This window comes from Sorex fumeus, unplaced genomic scaffold (assembly GCF_029834395.1).
Source record: "Sorex fumeus unplaced genomic scaffold, SorFum_2.1 ptg000072l, whole genome shotgun sequence".
NCBI lineage: Eukaryota > Metazoa > Chordata > Mammalia > Eulipotyphla > Soricidae > Sorex > Sorex fumeus.
The window spans coordinates 6,929,748-6,946,939 of NW_026606129.1; the positions used below are offsets into that span (position 1 = coordinate 6,929,748).

General features: G+C 42.3%; 1 protein-coding gene across 3 annotated transcripts in view; it reads left to right on the plus strand.

The window, feature by feature from the left end:
• The window catches only part of GRM7 (glutamate metabotropic receptor 7), a 931,188-nt gene that overhangs the window by 526,842 nt on the left and 387,154 nt on the right, over nucleotides 1–17,192 (plus strand). For all 3 annotated transcript variants that reach the window (XM_056129060.1, XM_056129058.1, XM_056129059.1), the window contains exons 3-4: nucleotides 1,240–1,381; nucleotides 13,428–13,582. In XM_056129060.1, the coding sequence (XP_055985035.1) occupies nucleotides 1,240–1,381; nucleotides 13,428–13,582 (297 nt within the window). The remainder of the gene's footprint in view (nucleotides 1–1,239; nucleotides 1,382–13,427; nucleotides 13,583–17,192) is intronic.

The window sequence follows — 17,192 nt, forward strand, 5'->3', positions numbered from 1 at the left end:
TTTGAGAAGGGCCAGGGGCAATGTCATGTGCAATGAAGGTAGATGCAGGCTGATATTAGAGTTTAATGGAGGTTCATTTGGGTTGAGAATATAGCCAGGTGAAAGCCTGGCTGTCACCACCCAGTCATCTCCAAGCATGCTGCAAGCAGGACAAGGCGTCCCTCTTGTCTTATGCCAAGGCCCTGGTCTTCAGGAACTTTCTACAAATGTCCTCTCCACCTTTTTCACCTACACTAGCCTTAATTGGGGTATGTTTCATGATATATTAGAACTTGGAGCTACCATTGAGCAAGCAGTGGCGCGGTAGAAACTCTATTTTTTGCTTAGTGAACTGCTGTATTTTTTTTCTACCTTAACCTGTGATGTTAATTAATAACACAAAAGCTCTGAGAAGCCTGGAACAAACAAATGTTTCTTGACTTGGTTCCTTTTATTCTAATATAAAATGTGTGATATGAACAACTGTGTACCTTTTCTCACGAGGTAATAGATTAAAAGCCAATGTGTTTGGTTACTGTATTTGCAGGAGTTGGTGTCCTTGTTATATTTTAGGTCGATTCCATTGCTCTGGGGTTTAACATTTAGGGTGGGTACAGAGGCGGATATAGAATCTTGGGGATGCAAACTTCGTAGTCACCAAGATAACTATAACTTTTCATTTCTCCCATGAAATTATAAATTATTTATAATAGGTTTGCTGTAGCCTGTTGCATTCATTGGATAGAACTTCTCTCACTTGGCCAGTCTAAATCTCGCCACCCCGCAAACCCCCACCCCCACACCCGCCTCTGACCTCCCAGAATCTCTATCATTGTCTCCAGGCATTTCCAGGCGCCTTCCACAAAGAAAGCTGTGATGTATCTAGCAAGAGGCCCGGAGATGAACACAGCAAAGGTCTTAGGGCTCCGCAGATTGTCCAAAACCTGGGGCTGGACCTATAGTACAGTTGGTAGGGCATTTGCCTACGGTAGGTAGGGCATTCCATATGGTCCCCCAGCACTGCCAGGAGTGATTCCTGAGTGCAGAGCCAGGAGTAACCCTTTAGCATCTCTGGGTAAGAGCTAAAAATAAAATTAAAAAATAATAATAACATCCAAAGCCTACCACATGCAGAAACTTCCAGAAAATTCTGTGCTTGCAAGATCTCAACACCCCTCACCCCCACCCCAGCTGCTGTCGTGCTTCCTCTGGCACCTCCGTGGGACCTTGATTGACACTCTGCTTTCTTTCCTTAAACAGGTGGGCTCTGCATTGCCCAGTCCGTGAGAATCCCCCAAGAGCGCAAAGACAGGACCACTGACTTTGATAGAATTATCAAACAGCTCCTGGACACTCCCAACTCCAGGGCCGTCGTGATCTTTGCCAACGATGAGGACATAAAGTAAGGATGACTGTACGGTGATGTTCATTAGCATGCATGCCGCAAAGAGAGCAGGGCAGGGTGGAAGTGGCAGAGAGAGGGGAGAGGACCCAGGAGACCCGAAAGGTGCTACCCGGCAGGGCTCTGCGTCTTCCCCCAAGCATCAATCTCACATTCCACGAACAGGAGTCCACACCTGCACTCTGCTTCCCCCACCTAAAAAAATAAGTATATTGAATTACTTGTGATAAGAGAGTCGTGGGTCCTTTGAGGGTGACTTTATTAAAGGTATGTCCAGTGTAACAGACTTTTGTTTAAAGCATGCTTCCTCTTAAAGGAGGAGAAACCATCATTCTGGCAGAGCTGCTGCTACTTTAGGTCCAGAATGTTCAAAACTGAGTTTCTTCCACGGTGTTGTCCAGTTCACCTTTCCTTCCTCTTTCCTCAGGTTGATCCTTCTTGAAGTCCAAAGTTTCCCTGTGATCTTGGCTTTCTTCTCCTCCTCTACCCTTTATTTCTTTGCCAAGTTGTAGAGCCTAAACTTTGTTTTGTTTTTAGGTCACATCTGCTAATGCTCAGGGCTTACTCCTAGATCTGCACTCAGGGATCACTCTTGGTGGGTTTCGCAGAACATGTAGGGGGCTGGGATTGAACATGCGTCAACCACATGTAACCCAAGTGTCTGCTGACTTCTGTCTCCAAAAGCCCTGAAATATTTTAACTACAAACATGCTCTTTTATGACTTCTGCCTCCATGATCCATAAGTTTCCTCCCACCCCTCCCTCTCTCCATACCTCTTTACTTTCTTCTTCCTCATCTTTCTAGATTACAATATAATTTTAGCTGATTTTACCTGGGCTGGAGCGATAGCACAGAGGGTAGGGCGTTTGCCTTGCATGCAGCCAACATGGCCGACCCGAGTTCGATTCCTCCGCCCCTCTCAGAGAGCCTGGCAAGCTACTGAGAGTATATCGCCCACACAGCAAAGCCTGGCAAGCTCCCCATGGCGTATTCGATATGCCAGACACAGTAACAACAAAGTCTCACAATGGAGACGGTACTGGGCCCACTCGAGAAAATCGATGAACAATGGGAGGACAGTGACAGTAACAGTAATTTTATCATGTAATTTTACTCTGAAGCCTGATTATATATAAAAATTACATATATATAAATATATATATATGTTTAAAAGTTTCATCAACCTTGCCTTGAGTTAATGAGTCCTCTAACTGGTTAGCCAGTCCCTCATACACTCTAGAAACAGTGTTTTGCTGCAAGGGAGGATACACTCTGTATATGTCTTCTTCCTGCTCACTTTTGTGTACCATTTTATCATGATGCCCCTGAATGTTGTACCTAGAACTCTCTTCTATCTTTTTAATAGCTGTGCAGAACTTTATTCTTTATATGCACTGTGACTTATAGAACTGACTGGTCATTGACATTTAAGTTTGAATGCAAATTCTTGCCATTATAAAGAATGCTAGAATAAACTTTGTCTTCCACAATCTATGCATAAAAACACAAACATACAAATGATGATATCCATGTATACATCATCATTTAACTGCAACATATGTTAGCATCATTTAAATATATACTATATAAACACATTCTTTTCTAGATGTATAATATGTTTACAACAATTTTTTTCTTTCTAGTTTTGGGGTCACACCTAGTGGTGCTCTAGGCTAACTCCTGACTTTGTTCTCAGGGATCATTCCTGTGGGCTCAGGGGATGTGATGCTGAGGATTGAATCCAGGTCAGCAGCATGCAACACAAGTGCCTAACCTTCTGCACTATCTCTCTCTTGGCCTCCGTAAGAAATTCTTAGAAAAAAAGTTCTAGGACATCAGATGTGCCCCTTTAAAAAATATATGTGAGGGTTATTGCACTCTAGACAAGCCTATGTTCTGTCTGTCTGTCTGTCTGTCTCTCTCTATCTCTATCTCTCTCTATCTCTAAATCTCTCTATCTCCATCTCTCTCTATCTCTATATCTATCTCTATCTCCACCTCTATCTTTTTATCTCTTTCCTCCCTCACATCTCTCAAAGTTTCTTAAAATAAAATCTGTATTGCTAAAAAAGAATGATAGATGTGAGCATTTTCTTCCCAGGAGGTTTTGAAATTTTCTTCTCACATAGATCAGAGTTAGCTGAGTGGGTCCCTCAGAGTTTTCTAATTGAAAACACGGTTTTCCAGTCCTGGCCTGTCATCTTCTCACTCCACCTTTGCTTCCACACACTGCCCACTACTGAAGACTGATCCCTGAGGGCAGGACCATTCCATGGAAAGAGTTCTGGTCCTGAAGCAGGGGGAGACCCAAGTTCCTTTTGCTTCATAGGTGAAACCATCTCACCTCAGGTCCTCAGCCAAGATGTTGCTAGTAGATGGAACTTTTAAAGATAGATAGATAGATAGATAGATAGATAGATAGATAGATAGATCGATCTTTTTTGCTTTTTGGATCACACCCGGCGATGCTCAGGGGTTACTCCTGGCGGTGCTCAGGGGACCATATTGGATGCTGGGAATCGAACCTGGGTTGGACGCATGCAAGGCTAATGTCCTACTTGCTATACTATCGCTCCAGCCCTTCCTCTCTAACTTCCTGAGGTCTTGTTGTTGTGGTGGCTTGGCTGGATCCTCACTTTGTCATTCATCTTTCCACACCCATAACTATTTCTGTTGCCCTACCAGGGGGCCACTGCCTCCTCCCAGCCAAATCCTGTCTGTTCCAGCTCCCTGGATGGGAATTCTTTCCCCTTCCCCTTTGGCATGCCACTGGTGCCCTGCATGTTGCTTCTGAGGGAGATTTTGCTAAGCCACAGAGCTTCACCAGAGTCCTCCTAAGATGTAAAAGTTTTAGTTGATGCCCCGCTGGCCACCTGCCTTGTCTTTGAGATGCCCGAATCCCCTACTCTCCGGGATGCCTTGTTAGGAAGGAACTGATGCTGGCTTTGGCCGCCTGTGACATGAAGTGTCTCATAACAAGGCTCTGTGCGCTGAATAAGGATGGGGTGATTGAGCGAGCACGTGAATGAAATGCCTGGTCTGATTCCCACTGCATAATTATTTCAGAGCAGATTTATCTCTCTGAACTTCAGCGTGATTTACCCTGTAGGGCTATCTTCACTTTAGCACCTGTTCCCAACTCCAACTATAAGAGACTATCGCTAGCTATCTGATGTATGCAAGTGCCCCCTCCATCATGGCCTGGGCCTCTGCTGTTTCTTGTCTTCTTACTGACCTTGTGCCTGTCCTTCAAGACTGTTTCCTTGTTTGGGGAGGAGGGGTTTCTGAATCTGCACTCAGGAATCACCCATGGCAAAGCTTGGGGAACCATAGGAGATGCCCTGGATTGAACTAGGGTTGTTGGCCTTTTGCAAGAAAAACGCCCTCCCTACTCTCCTATCCCAAAACCCTTCTCTATGAAACTGTTCTTTAAGATAGGCATAGAGGAATTTCTTTATAACCTCTTAAATATAGCATCTATCTCCTAACAAAATGCCTATTATATTTATCAGAGAGGATGTTTTCTTATGTAGTTTCTCTTTTCTTTCTTTTTTTTTTTTAGAACTTTTCACTCTTGTTTTATTGATCTAGGATTTTTCCCCAGCTCCACTGTCAATCCTTTTTGGTCATACATGAATTGTTTTCATGTGTATTTCAATATTTTCTGACTAGGTAATACATTAATAGGGTGGCTTCATGCCCACTTCTAAGAACAGGATTTAATCACTTGATAACTTGACACCCCGTTACTCATAGATTTTCTAGAGTGGGCACCAGTAACGTCTCCATTTGTCCCTGTCGTGTGCTAGTATAGCCCAATGGCATCTGCTCGTTCTAGGAACATGAAGAGTCTCAAACCAATTGTGCAGGGTCTTGATGAAGAAGTCTGACCATCTCATAGGTGGGCAGCCACGCGATCTTTTGACGTCCTGTGGAATCCAGTCCATAACAGCTCTAGTCCATTGGTCATCTCCAAATCTCATTACGTGACCAGCCCATCAGATTTTCGACGCCTTGGCAAATGAGACAGAGTCTCTGATTCTTGATAGTCGATGGGGATTGGAACTCCGGATTCTTTCTCTCATTTGAGTGAAGCGGGTTACTCCAAGCATAGCTCTTTTGATTCCTCGTTGGTAGACCCAAATAGCATTCTCATCCTGGATTCATAGGACCCAGGTCTCTGAGGAATTGAAGAAATGTGCCCAGAGCCGGAGGTTTTTCATCCTCTTAGCTATTTCTTCGATGCTCTTGAAGGCGTTCCAAGCTGCTCTCTTCCTCCTGTGCAATTCAGGTGCCATGTTATTCGTCATGTTGACTTCTAGACCTAGGTACACGTAACTGTTACATTAGGATATATTCATTTCGTTGAGAGTGAATGGAATTTCAGGAACAAAACTGTTTCTCATAAGCATTGTCTTCGTGAGATTCAGCTGTAATCTGACCTTTCCACACTCATGGATGAATCAGCCAGCATTTGTGCCACTAGCTAATGTATGGTGTTATTAGAACGATGTCATTAGCGAAGTGGAGGTGGTATAGTTGCCGACCATCTATCTTCACTCCCATTCCTTCCCATTCTAGTCATCACATGATGTTCTTGAGGGTGGCACTAAAGAGTTTTGGTGAAACGGTATCGCCCTGCCGAACCCCTCTCTTGAGGTCAACGATCACTTCCCTGTAGAATGGTGAGATACTGGTAGTGAATCCACAATACACCTCACGGAGGATCCTGATGTACTGACTTTGAACGCCCTGTTTGGCTAGAGCTTCTATGACTGCTTCCATCTCAACAGAATCAAAGGCTTTCTTTAAATCAATGAACGTTAAACAGAGTCTCATCTTGAACTCCCGAGAAACCTCAATGAGCTTGGTTATCATGTGGATATGGTCGATAGTGCTGAATCCTTTGCGGAACCCAGCTTGCTTGCATGGTTGTCCTTCATTTAGTGTTCTGCCAATCCTATTCAGGATGACTCGAGTGAACAGCTTGTAGATGACAGACAATAGGCAGATGGGGTGATAGTTGCCATTGTTGTGGATGCTGACAGTTACAGTGACAGGTGGGTCATACTATTGACTCACACAAGTGGTGAGAGATTTTAATTGTGGGTGTATGTACAGAGCTCGTTCCACCCCATAGGTGTGTTAGATATTGTGCACATGGAGAAGTATGACTATAATTATCATGATTCTTGGTCACAGAAATCAAGATCAAGTGCATTTGTATTTCTTCCAGAATGATGTTATACATGTTGTGCTATTTTCTGAAGAGTACTGATAACCCACTATGTTACATTATTTCTTTATTCTGAAGATTTACAGTGTAGAGGAGAATATTTTAGATTTTTTTAAGAACATTAACTACAAATACTTTGTGAGAGAGCAGCAGTGACATTAATATCCAGTTTTGAAGCAAAAATAAATGCTAGATAAGTCATGGCTACCATGATTTGGATCTGAGGCAAGAATAAATGCCTTTCCTGAAACATTTTGTTCTGATTATGAAAATAATACATGGGTCTTGTAAGTCCATTGTAAAATGTGGGATAGGTTTTATTGCATGAATTTATAATGAGGTTATCCCTGAGGTTTTTCTTTCCCCCCAATTTTCTATAAATATTAAAGCTTAGAGAAAATAATCACAAACAAGAATTTTAAATAATCTTATCATTTGTAGTTCCAAAAGTCAGAGGAAACAGCTAACAAAATTCTGTTGTAATCATTTTTTTTATAAACGAGCACAGGTTTTTCATAAAAAATCACCAGATCACATAGTATTTTTTATATTTACTTTTTATACATATTTCAAATAATGTAATCTTATTTACATTAAAAAATGAACCTACACTCTGAATATGTTAAAATGAGCTCTGTTTGCATATATATGAAGCTACATCTCAGTCTTTGTTTTACTTGATTTCTCCTTGGTACTTCTATAATCCTGAAGTCTTTTAACACCTCCTCAATGAGTTACTGTTAACAATGAATTGTGTTATACCCATAATTTTTCTGTGGACCCTACATAACCCTATCCTTTGAACTATACATAGAGAAGCAAGCAATTTTTATTCAATCTTCACTATGAAAGAGCTAAGGCATATTTTTCTTTCTTCTTAAATTGGATTTTTCTCAAGGATACCTTGTGTAATGAAGCTACATGTATTTGAATTTCTCTCCATTCCATCATTGCCTAACTATTTTTTGTTTTTTTTTTTTGTGTGTTTCATTTTGCATTTAATCTTCATCAATGAACAAACGTTTTAGATAGCATTTTTAAAAATCATTTATTTGGTAGATCAGTAGAAGTGATATCTCTAGATCAAAAATGTAAATTGATCGGCTTGCACATACTTTTTAAAAAATGTTTTATTAGTGAATCACCATGAGGTACAGTTACAGACTTACAAACTTTCGTGCTTGCATTTCAGTCATACAATGATTGAGTACCCATCTCTCCACCAGTGCCCATTTTCCACCACCAATGGTCCCAGCATCTGTCCCACCACCCCCACCCCTTCCCCTCCACTCCACCCCGCCTCTGTGGCAGGGTATTCCCTTTCTCTCTCTCTCTCTCTCTCTCTCTCTCTCTCCTTTTGGGTGTCGTGGTTTGCAGTAAACATATCAAGTGGCCATCATGTTCAGTCTGTAGTCTACTTTCAGCCCACATCTCCCATCCCAAGTGGGCCCTCCTAGCACTCTTATACTTCTCTATCTCAGCTGCTTATTCCCCCAGAATTCGAGACCAGCTTCTAAGAGGTGGAGTCATCCTTCTGGTACTTATCTCTACTGGTCTTGGGTGTTAGTCTCCCATTCTGTTACTTTATATTCCACAAATGAGTTCAATCTTTCTATGTCTGTTCCTCTTTTTCGGACTCATTTCACTTACCATGATACTTCCAGTACGTACTTTTTTAAAAGAAGTATGATTAAAATGCTATCAACACAAAATGCCAGTCTCCTTTCCATGCTCCAAAATTTATCCATTACCCTCTGGTCCTCCCTCTCTGAACAGACATTCCTACTCTTCAGTCTATCTCTTCTGTAGTTCATTTAGAATATCATCTATTAATCCCGCTTATCTGAGCAAGGATTTCACTCACTTATACCAACTTTGTCAGGTTTTTACTTGATAAAATCAGTTTTTCCATTCATTATAAGCATGAACATGATATAATAATATATTATAACATCCAGTGTATTAAATGATTCTGAGGACAGGGCTTTATTCTACATGATGTCAACAACTGTTTTTACCTGTGTGTTGTTTACTGTTATTAATCCTAAAGCAGTGCTTAAGATACTCAGTCTGGTGATACTCAATCATTCTGAAAAAGAGTTCAATTCTTGTTGTGAGGAAGCAGAGTTACTCAGGCCTTCGTGTTTGGGGGCATCAGGGCAATACCCTGATGTATGGAGCTATAGGGTACAGGTCTAGCTATACCCTGATGTATGCTTTCAGGAGCTTGGCGTGCTATAGAACAAACTCAGGTCTCCTTCATGCAAAGCATGTTACCCAAACCCCTGTACTATTTGCCAAGCCTCTATATTTAATATTTTTATTTACTCTTATTGTTAGTGTTCTATTTTATCATCCCCCACATGTTTGTGTACAGAATCCTTTGTGAGGTCCTTATTTTTTCTTTAATACCTTTCCCCAAATTATAGTCTTTCTCCTTTATTCCAAATTAATTCATCTCTTTGATATTAAGATTTTCTTTCTTTTTCATTTTCACTTGTGGTTTATTTCCTCATTGTCCTGGCAATTCCCCTCAAAAAACTCTAGATTGAAGAACTAAGAGAGAAACATATTATGCTTAATTTCTAAAAATAGGACTGTAGCTATAGCCCAGCGGTAGGGCGTTTGCCTTACACACAGCTAACACGGCTGGCCCGACTTCGATTCCTCTGCCCCTCTCAGAGAAGCCGGCAAGCTACCGAGAGTATCTCGCCTGCACAGCAAAGCCTGGCAAGCTGCCCATGACTTATTCAATATGCCAAACACAGTAACTAGTCTCACAATGTTACTGGGCCCGCTCAAGCAAATCGATGAACAATGGGAGGACAGTGACAGTTCTAAAAATAATCTAACTCTGCATAAATAAAAATGTTCTAATTCTGTATCTATATTTAAATTGTAGCTGGGAATGTTTTATATTACCTTATATTTGTCTTTAAAAACATGATGTCTGTCACATAAATGATCCATAATACATAGTGATGATTATTCACCAGTAATAGGGCTCCTAAACTGAAGAGAGATTGAGGTTCTTATTACGGCTGGAAGAGTTTATAAAGCCCTAGTGAACATCTGTGCTAAATCTGTTCACACTGAATGTTCACTGTCAAATATTAGAATTAGAAACTAATTGTTCCATATATTAGATAATAAAATACGTTTTCCTGAGAATTCAGGAGGGATTGCTCTCTTATTCATCATATTTGTAGTGACTTTTATTGATTTTGTTGTTTAAGTTGAATTTGTTGGTGTTATTATTGATGTTGATGTTGAAATTATTGATCCTAACATTAATGTTGATGCAGAATTTGTTGATGCTGTGGATGGTGTTGAATATTGAATTTGTTGTTGATGTTGCTTTTGATGTTAATGATGCTTATGTTATTTGATGTTTATATCAACTTCTTTGATGTTGAAGTTGCTGCTGATGTTTTTATGGATAGTGATGCTGTTGTTCATGCCATTTATGCTGCTGTTGCTGTTGACATGTTCCTGAAGGTTTGGTGATACTATGCTTCTTTGTTTTCTGTGTCTGTTCTGATTTACTCTGGAAATAATTTTGAATGTTCCCAGAATCTAAAATTTTGGTATATTCTTATATTTTGCCACCTATCTTGTTGGGTAATACTTTTGAGTTTGGAAACTCATACTTTGCATTGCTTGGGGCTGTTTTTCATTGAAAAATATTATCAAAGAATGTCAGCTTATTTTCCTTGTGCATTGTAATGTTATTTGTTGGAAAGAAGATTTCTTGGTTTTATTCTTGAAAGAAACTCTGTTATACATTTTTTGATATAATTTGACTACTGGACAACTTACTTCCTTCTTTACCTATTCTGATATAACCTTGATATGATATTGATAACTAAAAGATATTTTCTGCTACAATTTCTATCCCATCTTGATTCCAGATGATAATTATCATTTGTATATTTGTTTTTTATGTTTTATTTGTCCTTTCACAATCTAGATTATTTTCCATGTTGATTTACATAGTTTCTATTTCTATTTTGCATTTAAAACTTTCATTAGTTATGGGCGATTTCTTCAGGTTTCATTAGACATTAAAGAATTCCAGATACCTGGGAAGAGTTGGTTAACTGGTAGCACTCCTCTCAGACATCCCAGAGCATCCTGTCTTGGACTAGTGAGGCATCCTCTTCCTGTTCCATGGTGGCATCTCTCTGTAGAAATATATAGAGTCCTTTGGATGTTGATTTTTTTCAGGAATTATTATTACTACCTGGGGTAATATACTCTTGGTTTTCAGCGTTCTATAAGCACAAACTTAGCATTTCTGTCAATATAGGGTATTACTGTTTCAGCAGAGCAATAGCATAGCAGGGTAGGGCAATAGCATAACGGGTAGGGCATTTGCCTTGCATGCACCCAACCCAGATGTGAAAGAGTATTCTGCCCGCACAGCAAAGCCTGGCAAGCTACCCATGACATATTCAATATGCCAAGAACAGCAACAAGCCAATAAAAAAACAGTAACAAGTCTCACAATGGAGACATTACTAGTGCCTGCTCAAACAAATTGACGAGAACAGAGCTACAGTGCTACTGTTTCAGCACTAAATAACAACTTCAATGTGTTCCATCCCATCTCACCAGCATCAACTCTTGGTCTTCTGCAGTTTGGGTATTTATAATATCAGAATCTACAGAATCTATTCCTTATATTTTTATTAGAGAAGTTCCACTTTATATTCTGTCTGGGAGAAATAAATCTAGAGTTTTTTTTATTTCATATATATGAAAAATACATATTATATACTAGTATATCTGTCACTGTCCTCCTGTTGTTCAGTGCTTTGCTCGAGCAGGCCCAATAACATTGTAAGACTTGTTGTTACTGTATTTGGCATATCGAATATGTCACGGGTAGCTTGCTAGGCTTTGCTGTGTGGGCGAGATACTCTCGGAAGCTTGCCGGCCTCTCTGAGAGCAATAGGACAGCAGGTAGGTCATTTGCCTTGCACACGGCCAACCCAAGTTCGATTCCTCTGCCCCTCTCAGAGAGCTCATCAAGCTCCCAAGAGTATCCCACCCACACGGCAGAGCCTGGCAAGCTCCTCATGATGTATTTGATATGCCAAAAACAGTAACAACAAGTCTCACAGTTTGTTACTCTACACGTGCTGTTACTGATGCCTGCTCGAGAAAATTGATGAACAGTGGGAGGACAGTGACAGATAATAGTATATGTATCATATATATATGTATATATGTATATATCATTTATTCTTTCCTGATATGATACACAGTCATTTTTCAGTCCCATTAAAAAATCACAACTTTGTGGCTGGAGAGACAGTACAGCACTAGGGTACTTACCTTGCATGCCTCTGATCCAGGGTTGAAATCTGGAATCAATATGGTCCTTTGAGCCCAACCATGAGCTAGGAGTAAACCCCGAGCACCACAGGAGTGGTCCCAAAACACAAACAAAACTCATAACTTTGATGTTCCTAAGAACAAATTTAATATCTGTTTTATCCAGGAGGCTAAAATTTCTAAAATTTATTTGAAGGAAGATAAATTTATGAACAATTACATGGGCATATGGTAGAGTAAAACTAGAGTTGTGTGGGAAGTATTGGAGAAATTCCTTTTACTAAAAGAATTGGGAAAGGCTTCACAGAAGAGGGAATATTTCAGTGGGTCCTAGAATATTCAATAATGCTTTGAAATATTTAGCTGAAACTATCTCGAAGGAAGGTTTTAAAAGAACAATAGAGGATAAACTTCAGAAAGGATACCATCTTAGTGACTGTGTTTTTTTAAGCAATTACAGGGTGACATTGAGGAGCCAGATTGATAGTGCATCAGGAAGGGCACTTGCCTTACAAGTGACCTGGATTCAATGACCAGTTCCACGTAGGTCCCTGGAGTACTGTCAGTAGTGGTCCCTAAGCACAGATGCAGGAGTAAACCTTTTTATTTTTAAACCTTTCTATTGAATCACTGTGAAATATACCCTTACAAAGCTGTTCATGATTGGATTTCAGTCATACAATATTCCAACACCCATCCCTCCACCATTGTATATTTCCCAGAACCAACCACTATCACCAGGTTCCCTCGTGTTGCACCCCCCCATCCCTGACTGCCTCTATGGTAGGCACTTTTATGCTCTCTCTCTCTGTCTGTCTCTCTTCTCTCTTTCTCTCTCTCTCTCTCTCTCTCTCTCTCTCTCTCTCTCTCTCTCTCTCTCTCTCTCTCTCCTCTCTCTCTCCCTAGGAGTAAACCTTGAGCACCAAATTGTGTAGCCTCAAAACAAAAAAACAAAAACTGTGGGGGAGGGACCCACGTTGGTGCGGTTCCTGGGTTAGAGTTCTACTTCCCGAGCACTTTTAAAACCATAGGAGTCTCCTCTAATGTAGGTGCTCATGTGGGTGCATTAGCCAAGAAGGGCTCTTCCAGTTCACTGTGGCTGCTTGCACGCCCCCCAAATTAATATCTTAACCACAGTGAAAAGTAACTTTGGCATCTCATCCTAATTTATATTTATCTTCTCTCTGGTGAATAGAACCAAAGAGCCCTTGATTATCAGTCACTTTTATTTCTCTCAATGTCTTCTGGCTTGAGTGTTTTGTGCTATGGTTTTCATCAGCGGATTTGGTTTCTCATATTTTTCTTTGCAAAGTTGGAATGAAAATCCTTTGGCATCCGTTTCAGCTCGCTTCCGATCTCTTCCTTTTGCAGAGCGAGTTGCTGGCTTCTCCCCGGCTTGACTCCTGGCATGTGTAGAGTCATCAGCTGCTCTTTGTCACCCGCAAACCTTGTCCTGTTTCTTTCCACAGACAGATTCTTGCCGCAGCCAAAAGAGCTGACCAAGTGGGCCATTTCCTCTGGGTGGGATCTGACAGCTGGGGATCCAAAGTGAACCCACTGCACCAGAATGAAGACATTGCCGAAGGAGCCATCACCATCCAGCCCAAGCGAGCCACCGTGGAAGGTACGACCCTGTGTGCAGCGGGAGGGGGGCTGAGGGTATCTGGGTCAGTAGGGTGGCCTTGGCTGGTTCCTCCAGGAGGGTTGGGCATTTTCATAGACAAATGGAATGCTTAGCCTCGACTTAGAAATGAGGGCATATGCCTGGTCTGTGCCTTTTCACAGATGTTCCTTTTGGGGAAGAGATTATCTAACGAGAGAAGAGAATATTGTTTTCATTAAAATATCACAATTAGCAGGCATTCTTTTTTCCTGGTTCCACGAAAGCTTCCTGAGAGGAGAGCATTGCCATTCATGAGGAATGAAATAATAACATAATTTGAGCATCTTAACTGAGCTGTGTAGGAATATTCTCCCTTTGCAATTTACCCCTTACTTTCTTAGAGAGCTAAGAGGAGAAATCCCAGACCCCCTTCTGGCCCTTGCGGTCCCCTTCAGCACAGAAAGGTTGGAATGACACCACATGACTCCTCTCCCAGACACCAACCTCCACTGGTCTCGTGGGTCTTTGGGCGTTCTTGCACTCCATCTCTTTCTCGTGCCTTCCTGAAATTGCGTGCCTTTTGCTCTGCCTTCCTTGCTGCTACAAAGCCTTGGAGAGGAAGGAGGAAGAGAGCATGTTTATTGAAGTCCTTCTGATCTAACAAAAATTGCTGATTCTGATATATACTCTCCTTTCATTGAAAAAGCAAAGTTATTTCTAAGAGAGATACTGCAAAGACAAAGAACTCTTCCAATGCTCTCCTGCTTTGTGTTCCTTCTCTGATGGTTTTTGTCTCCTGAGTTTCCAAACAGGGCTTGCTTAGCCCGTTTAGAAACCAAAACATTCTAGTCTCTCACTCATGAAGGAGTCACATACATGCCTTTCTTTCCCTGGCTCTGCTCTGGTCTCATTATTCTCCCCAGCAGGCTGCAGGGTTCCAGTCTGCCTTTTGAAATCACCCCAGTTATGGTTCCATAACCGTTCCCTCTCTGTCATCTGGGGGAAGAGGGGCCCCCGCTGGCATCCCGGATTCACCTGAAGGCATTGAACTAGTGACAATGTCCAAGATGTGTTTAGAGGAGATCCCTGGCTGACCAACACTGGCACACATTTGCAGACAGGTTGCAAGAATAAATCACAGCATTTTCATCCTCTCTGCTTTTCATGCAGACATGTTAGCATCTGCCTTGTTCCTGGTTCTAGGATCCTAGTTTGAAGCGAAAAAAGTAAGGACCACTTATCCCAGCCAGTCTCGGAGCTGAGCACTTTGCACCGGGGAAGCAGAGACAGGAAGCAGATACCCCAGGGCATGGAGTAGTTCAGTGCCATGATGAGACTGCCGGGAGGGTGTGGAACAAGATATGAGGACTTGCAGCAAATGCAGAGAGGCCCCTTCTCGCACTCAGGGACAACCTCAGAGCAGTGAAGTAAGTCACATACCTGGCACACCGACGGTGACTACCCACAGCCCACCCCTGCATGACAACCTGCCAGCCCCCTACCCACCCCCATTCCCCACCCTGGCTTTACTCAGTTTCACAAGGACCCCACAATAGACTGGAAAACCTCTTCCTGCTCTAGAGCACCTGCTGCTTCACTGTGGCCCCGGGAATCCTGTGGATCTTCTGGTTCTTGGCTCAGATGGGGTCTTCTTCACCAGGCCCCTGTGACCAAGTGCCACTCAGTGCATCCCTGGTGAGATTTTGTTCCTGAAGCCTCAACTTTGGCTCCAGGCTACGTCTCTCCTCTCTTGCCTCCAGCTGAGTGAAGTAGAGTTCCTGTGCATCTCTGTAGGCAGCGTCTAGAGCGGTCCCCAGGAGAGCCCACACTTCCACAGATGCAAAAGTGAAAGGTAAGAACCCGAGTGATAGTACAGCTCTTATAGGATGCTCTCTGTACACACAGCTGACTCGGGTTCAATGCTCAGCATCCCCTTTGGTCCCCCAAGCCTTCCAGGAGTGAGTCTTGAGCTCAGAGCCAAGGATGAGCCCTGAGTACTACCTGGTGTGGTCCCCAAACCAAAAAAGAAGGGAAAGTCCTAGAACACTTGTGTGCTGGCCCTGGTTATGACTGGGAGGGGCAGGGGGCTGGGGGAATGGGGACTTGAGTAGTAGCATTGGATATGCCAAGGAATTGGTGTTTTGTTTGCAAAGTACAAAAAAAGTAGCAAGTGCAATGTTATCAGAGAGCTTCAAAAGCTCAATCTCTGAACCCTGGGGGGTAAAGTACAGGGTCTTAGAGCAAAATTCCACATAACAGGCCCATGGCAAGCTTCGCGCTTCTTAGCTGTGGACAGCACAGGAAGTGGGGCCCCCTTCTGGGGTAGTTTAGATTACTTAGACTCTCAAAGTGTTTCAAACTTCTTGACGAAAAATACTTTTTTAAAAATGTGGTCTGGAAAGAAAGATGGCGGCCGCACGGGAGCCTTGTGGACAGCAGGTTTGAGCCGGGGGTGGTGGGAGCGGCAGGGACCTCATGGGAAGGGGGGCGTAATGGGCCGTCCTTCACGCCTGACCAAGGTCGCCAGCTGCCCCCCACAAGCGGCTCTCTGGCACGGCCACGACTCCAGAGCACAGAAACCAATCTCTTAACTATCTAACTTTTAATAGAAATTCTTCCAGGGTTAATAAGTAAAATAGCAGAAATCCAAAACCACTATCACGGCCGCGCGACATCATTTTATTCTTAAACCAAGTTGTAGAAAGCAAATCATTTCACAACGCTGTTTCAGCATGTCTGATTGGAGGGGGGGGTCGTAAACTCTAAACAATAATTGTGCATCTTCTATCGAAACAATGTATCTAGTCAAAGTAGAGAGAGTATTAACTAGAACTCATCTGCCTCACAGGAATTGGGAGGGGTGGGGTGGGAGGTGGGGTTCTATTGGGGTTCGCAGTTAAAAATAAGTATTGGTAAAGGGAAATGTGTTTGATATTTACATGACTGAGACCTAAACCCGAAAGCTCTGTAACTTTTCCCACAGTGATTCAATAAAGAAATAAATTATAAAAAAAAAAAGAAAAGAAAAATGTGTATAGCAAGCAGTAGCAATAGTACAGAGAATAGGGAGCTTACCTTGCATGTGGCCAACAAGATTTGATCCCTAATGCCCCGAGCACACCAGGAGTGATCCCTGAGCACATATCCAGGCACAAACTCTGAGCATCGCCTGGTACAGCATCAAAACTGAAGAGAAATTTTGTGTATAGAGAGATTTATGGGGTTATTAAATCAGACACAGGAAACCATGTGGCATCTGCCAAAAGTAGGAGTAAAGTAAAAGACCCGGGGTTTCAAAGGATGTGGTTGAGTTGGGAGAGTAAATGGCTTTTTCAGTCAAAACATCATTGCAGTGGTGCAGCTCTTGGGGCTAAACTCTGCATCCCACCAGCATCACGGTAAGCATTCTCTTTGGCTTTTTAGAAGTGGGGCTTCTCTCCAGCTGGACCGTCTGTGTCCCCATGCCCCTGGCTGCGAAGAGCAGCTGAGAGTACCTTGCTTTAGTAAGAAGTGGACTCAGGTGGTAGGTGTGATGCAGGTACAAAGAGATTTGACCCAAGCCAAGGGCTGCCCCAGGGCTATTGTACAGAGCTGTGCCCTATTTCAAAGGAACCAGTATTTACAATTCAGT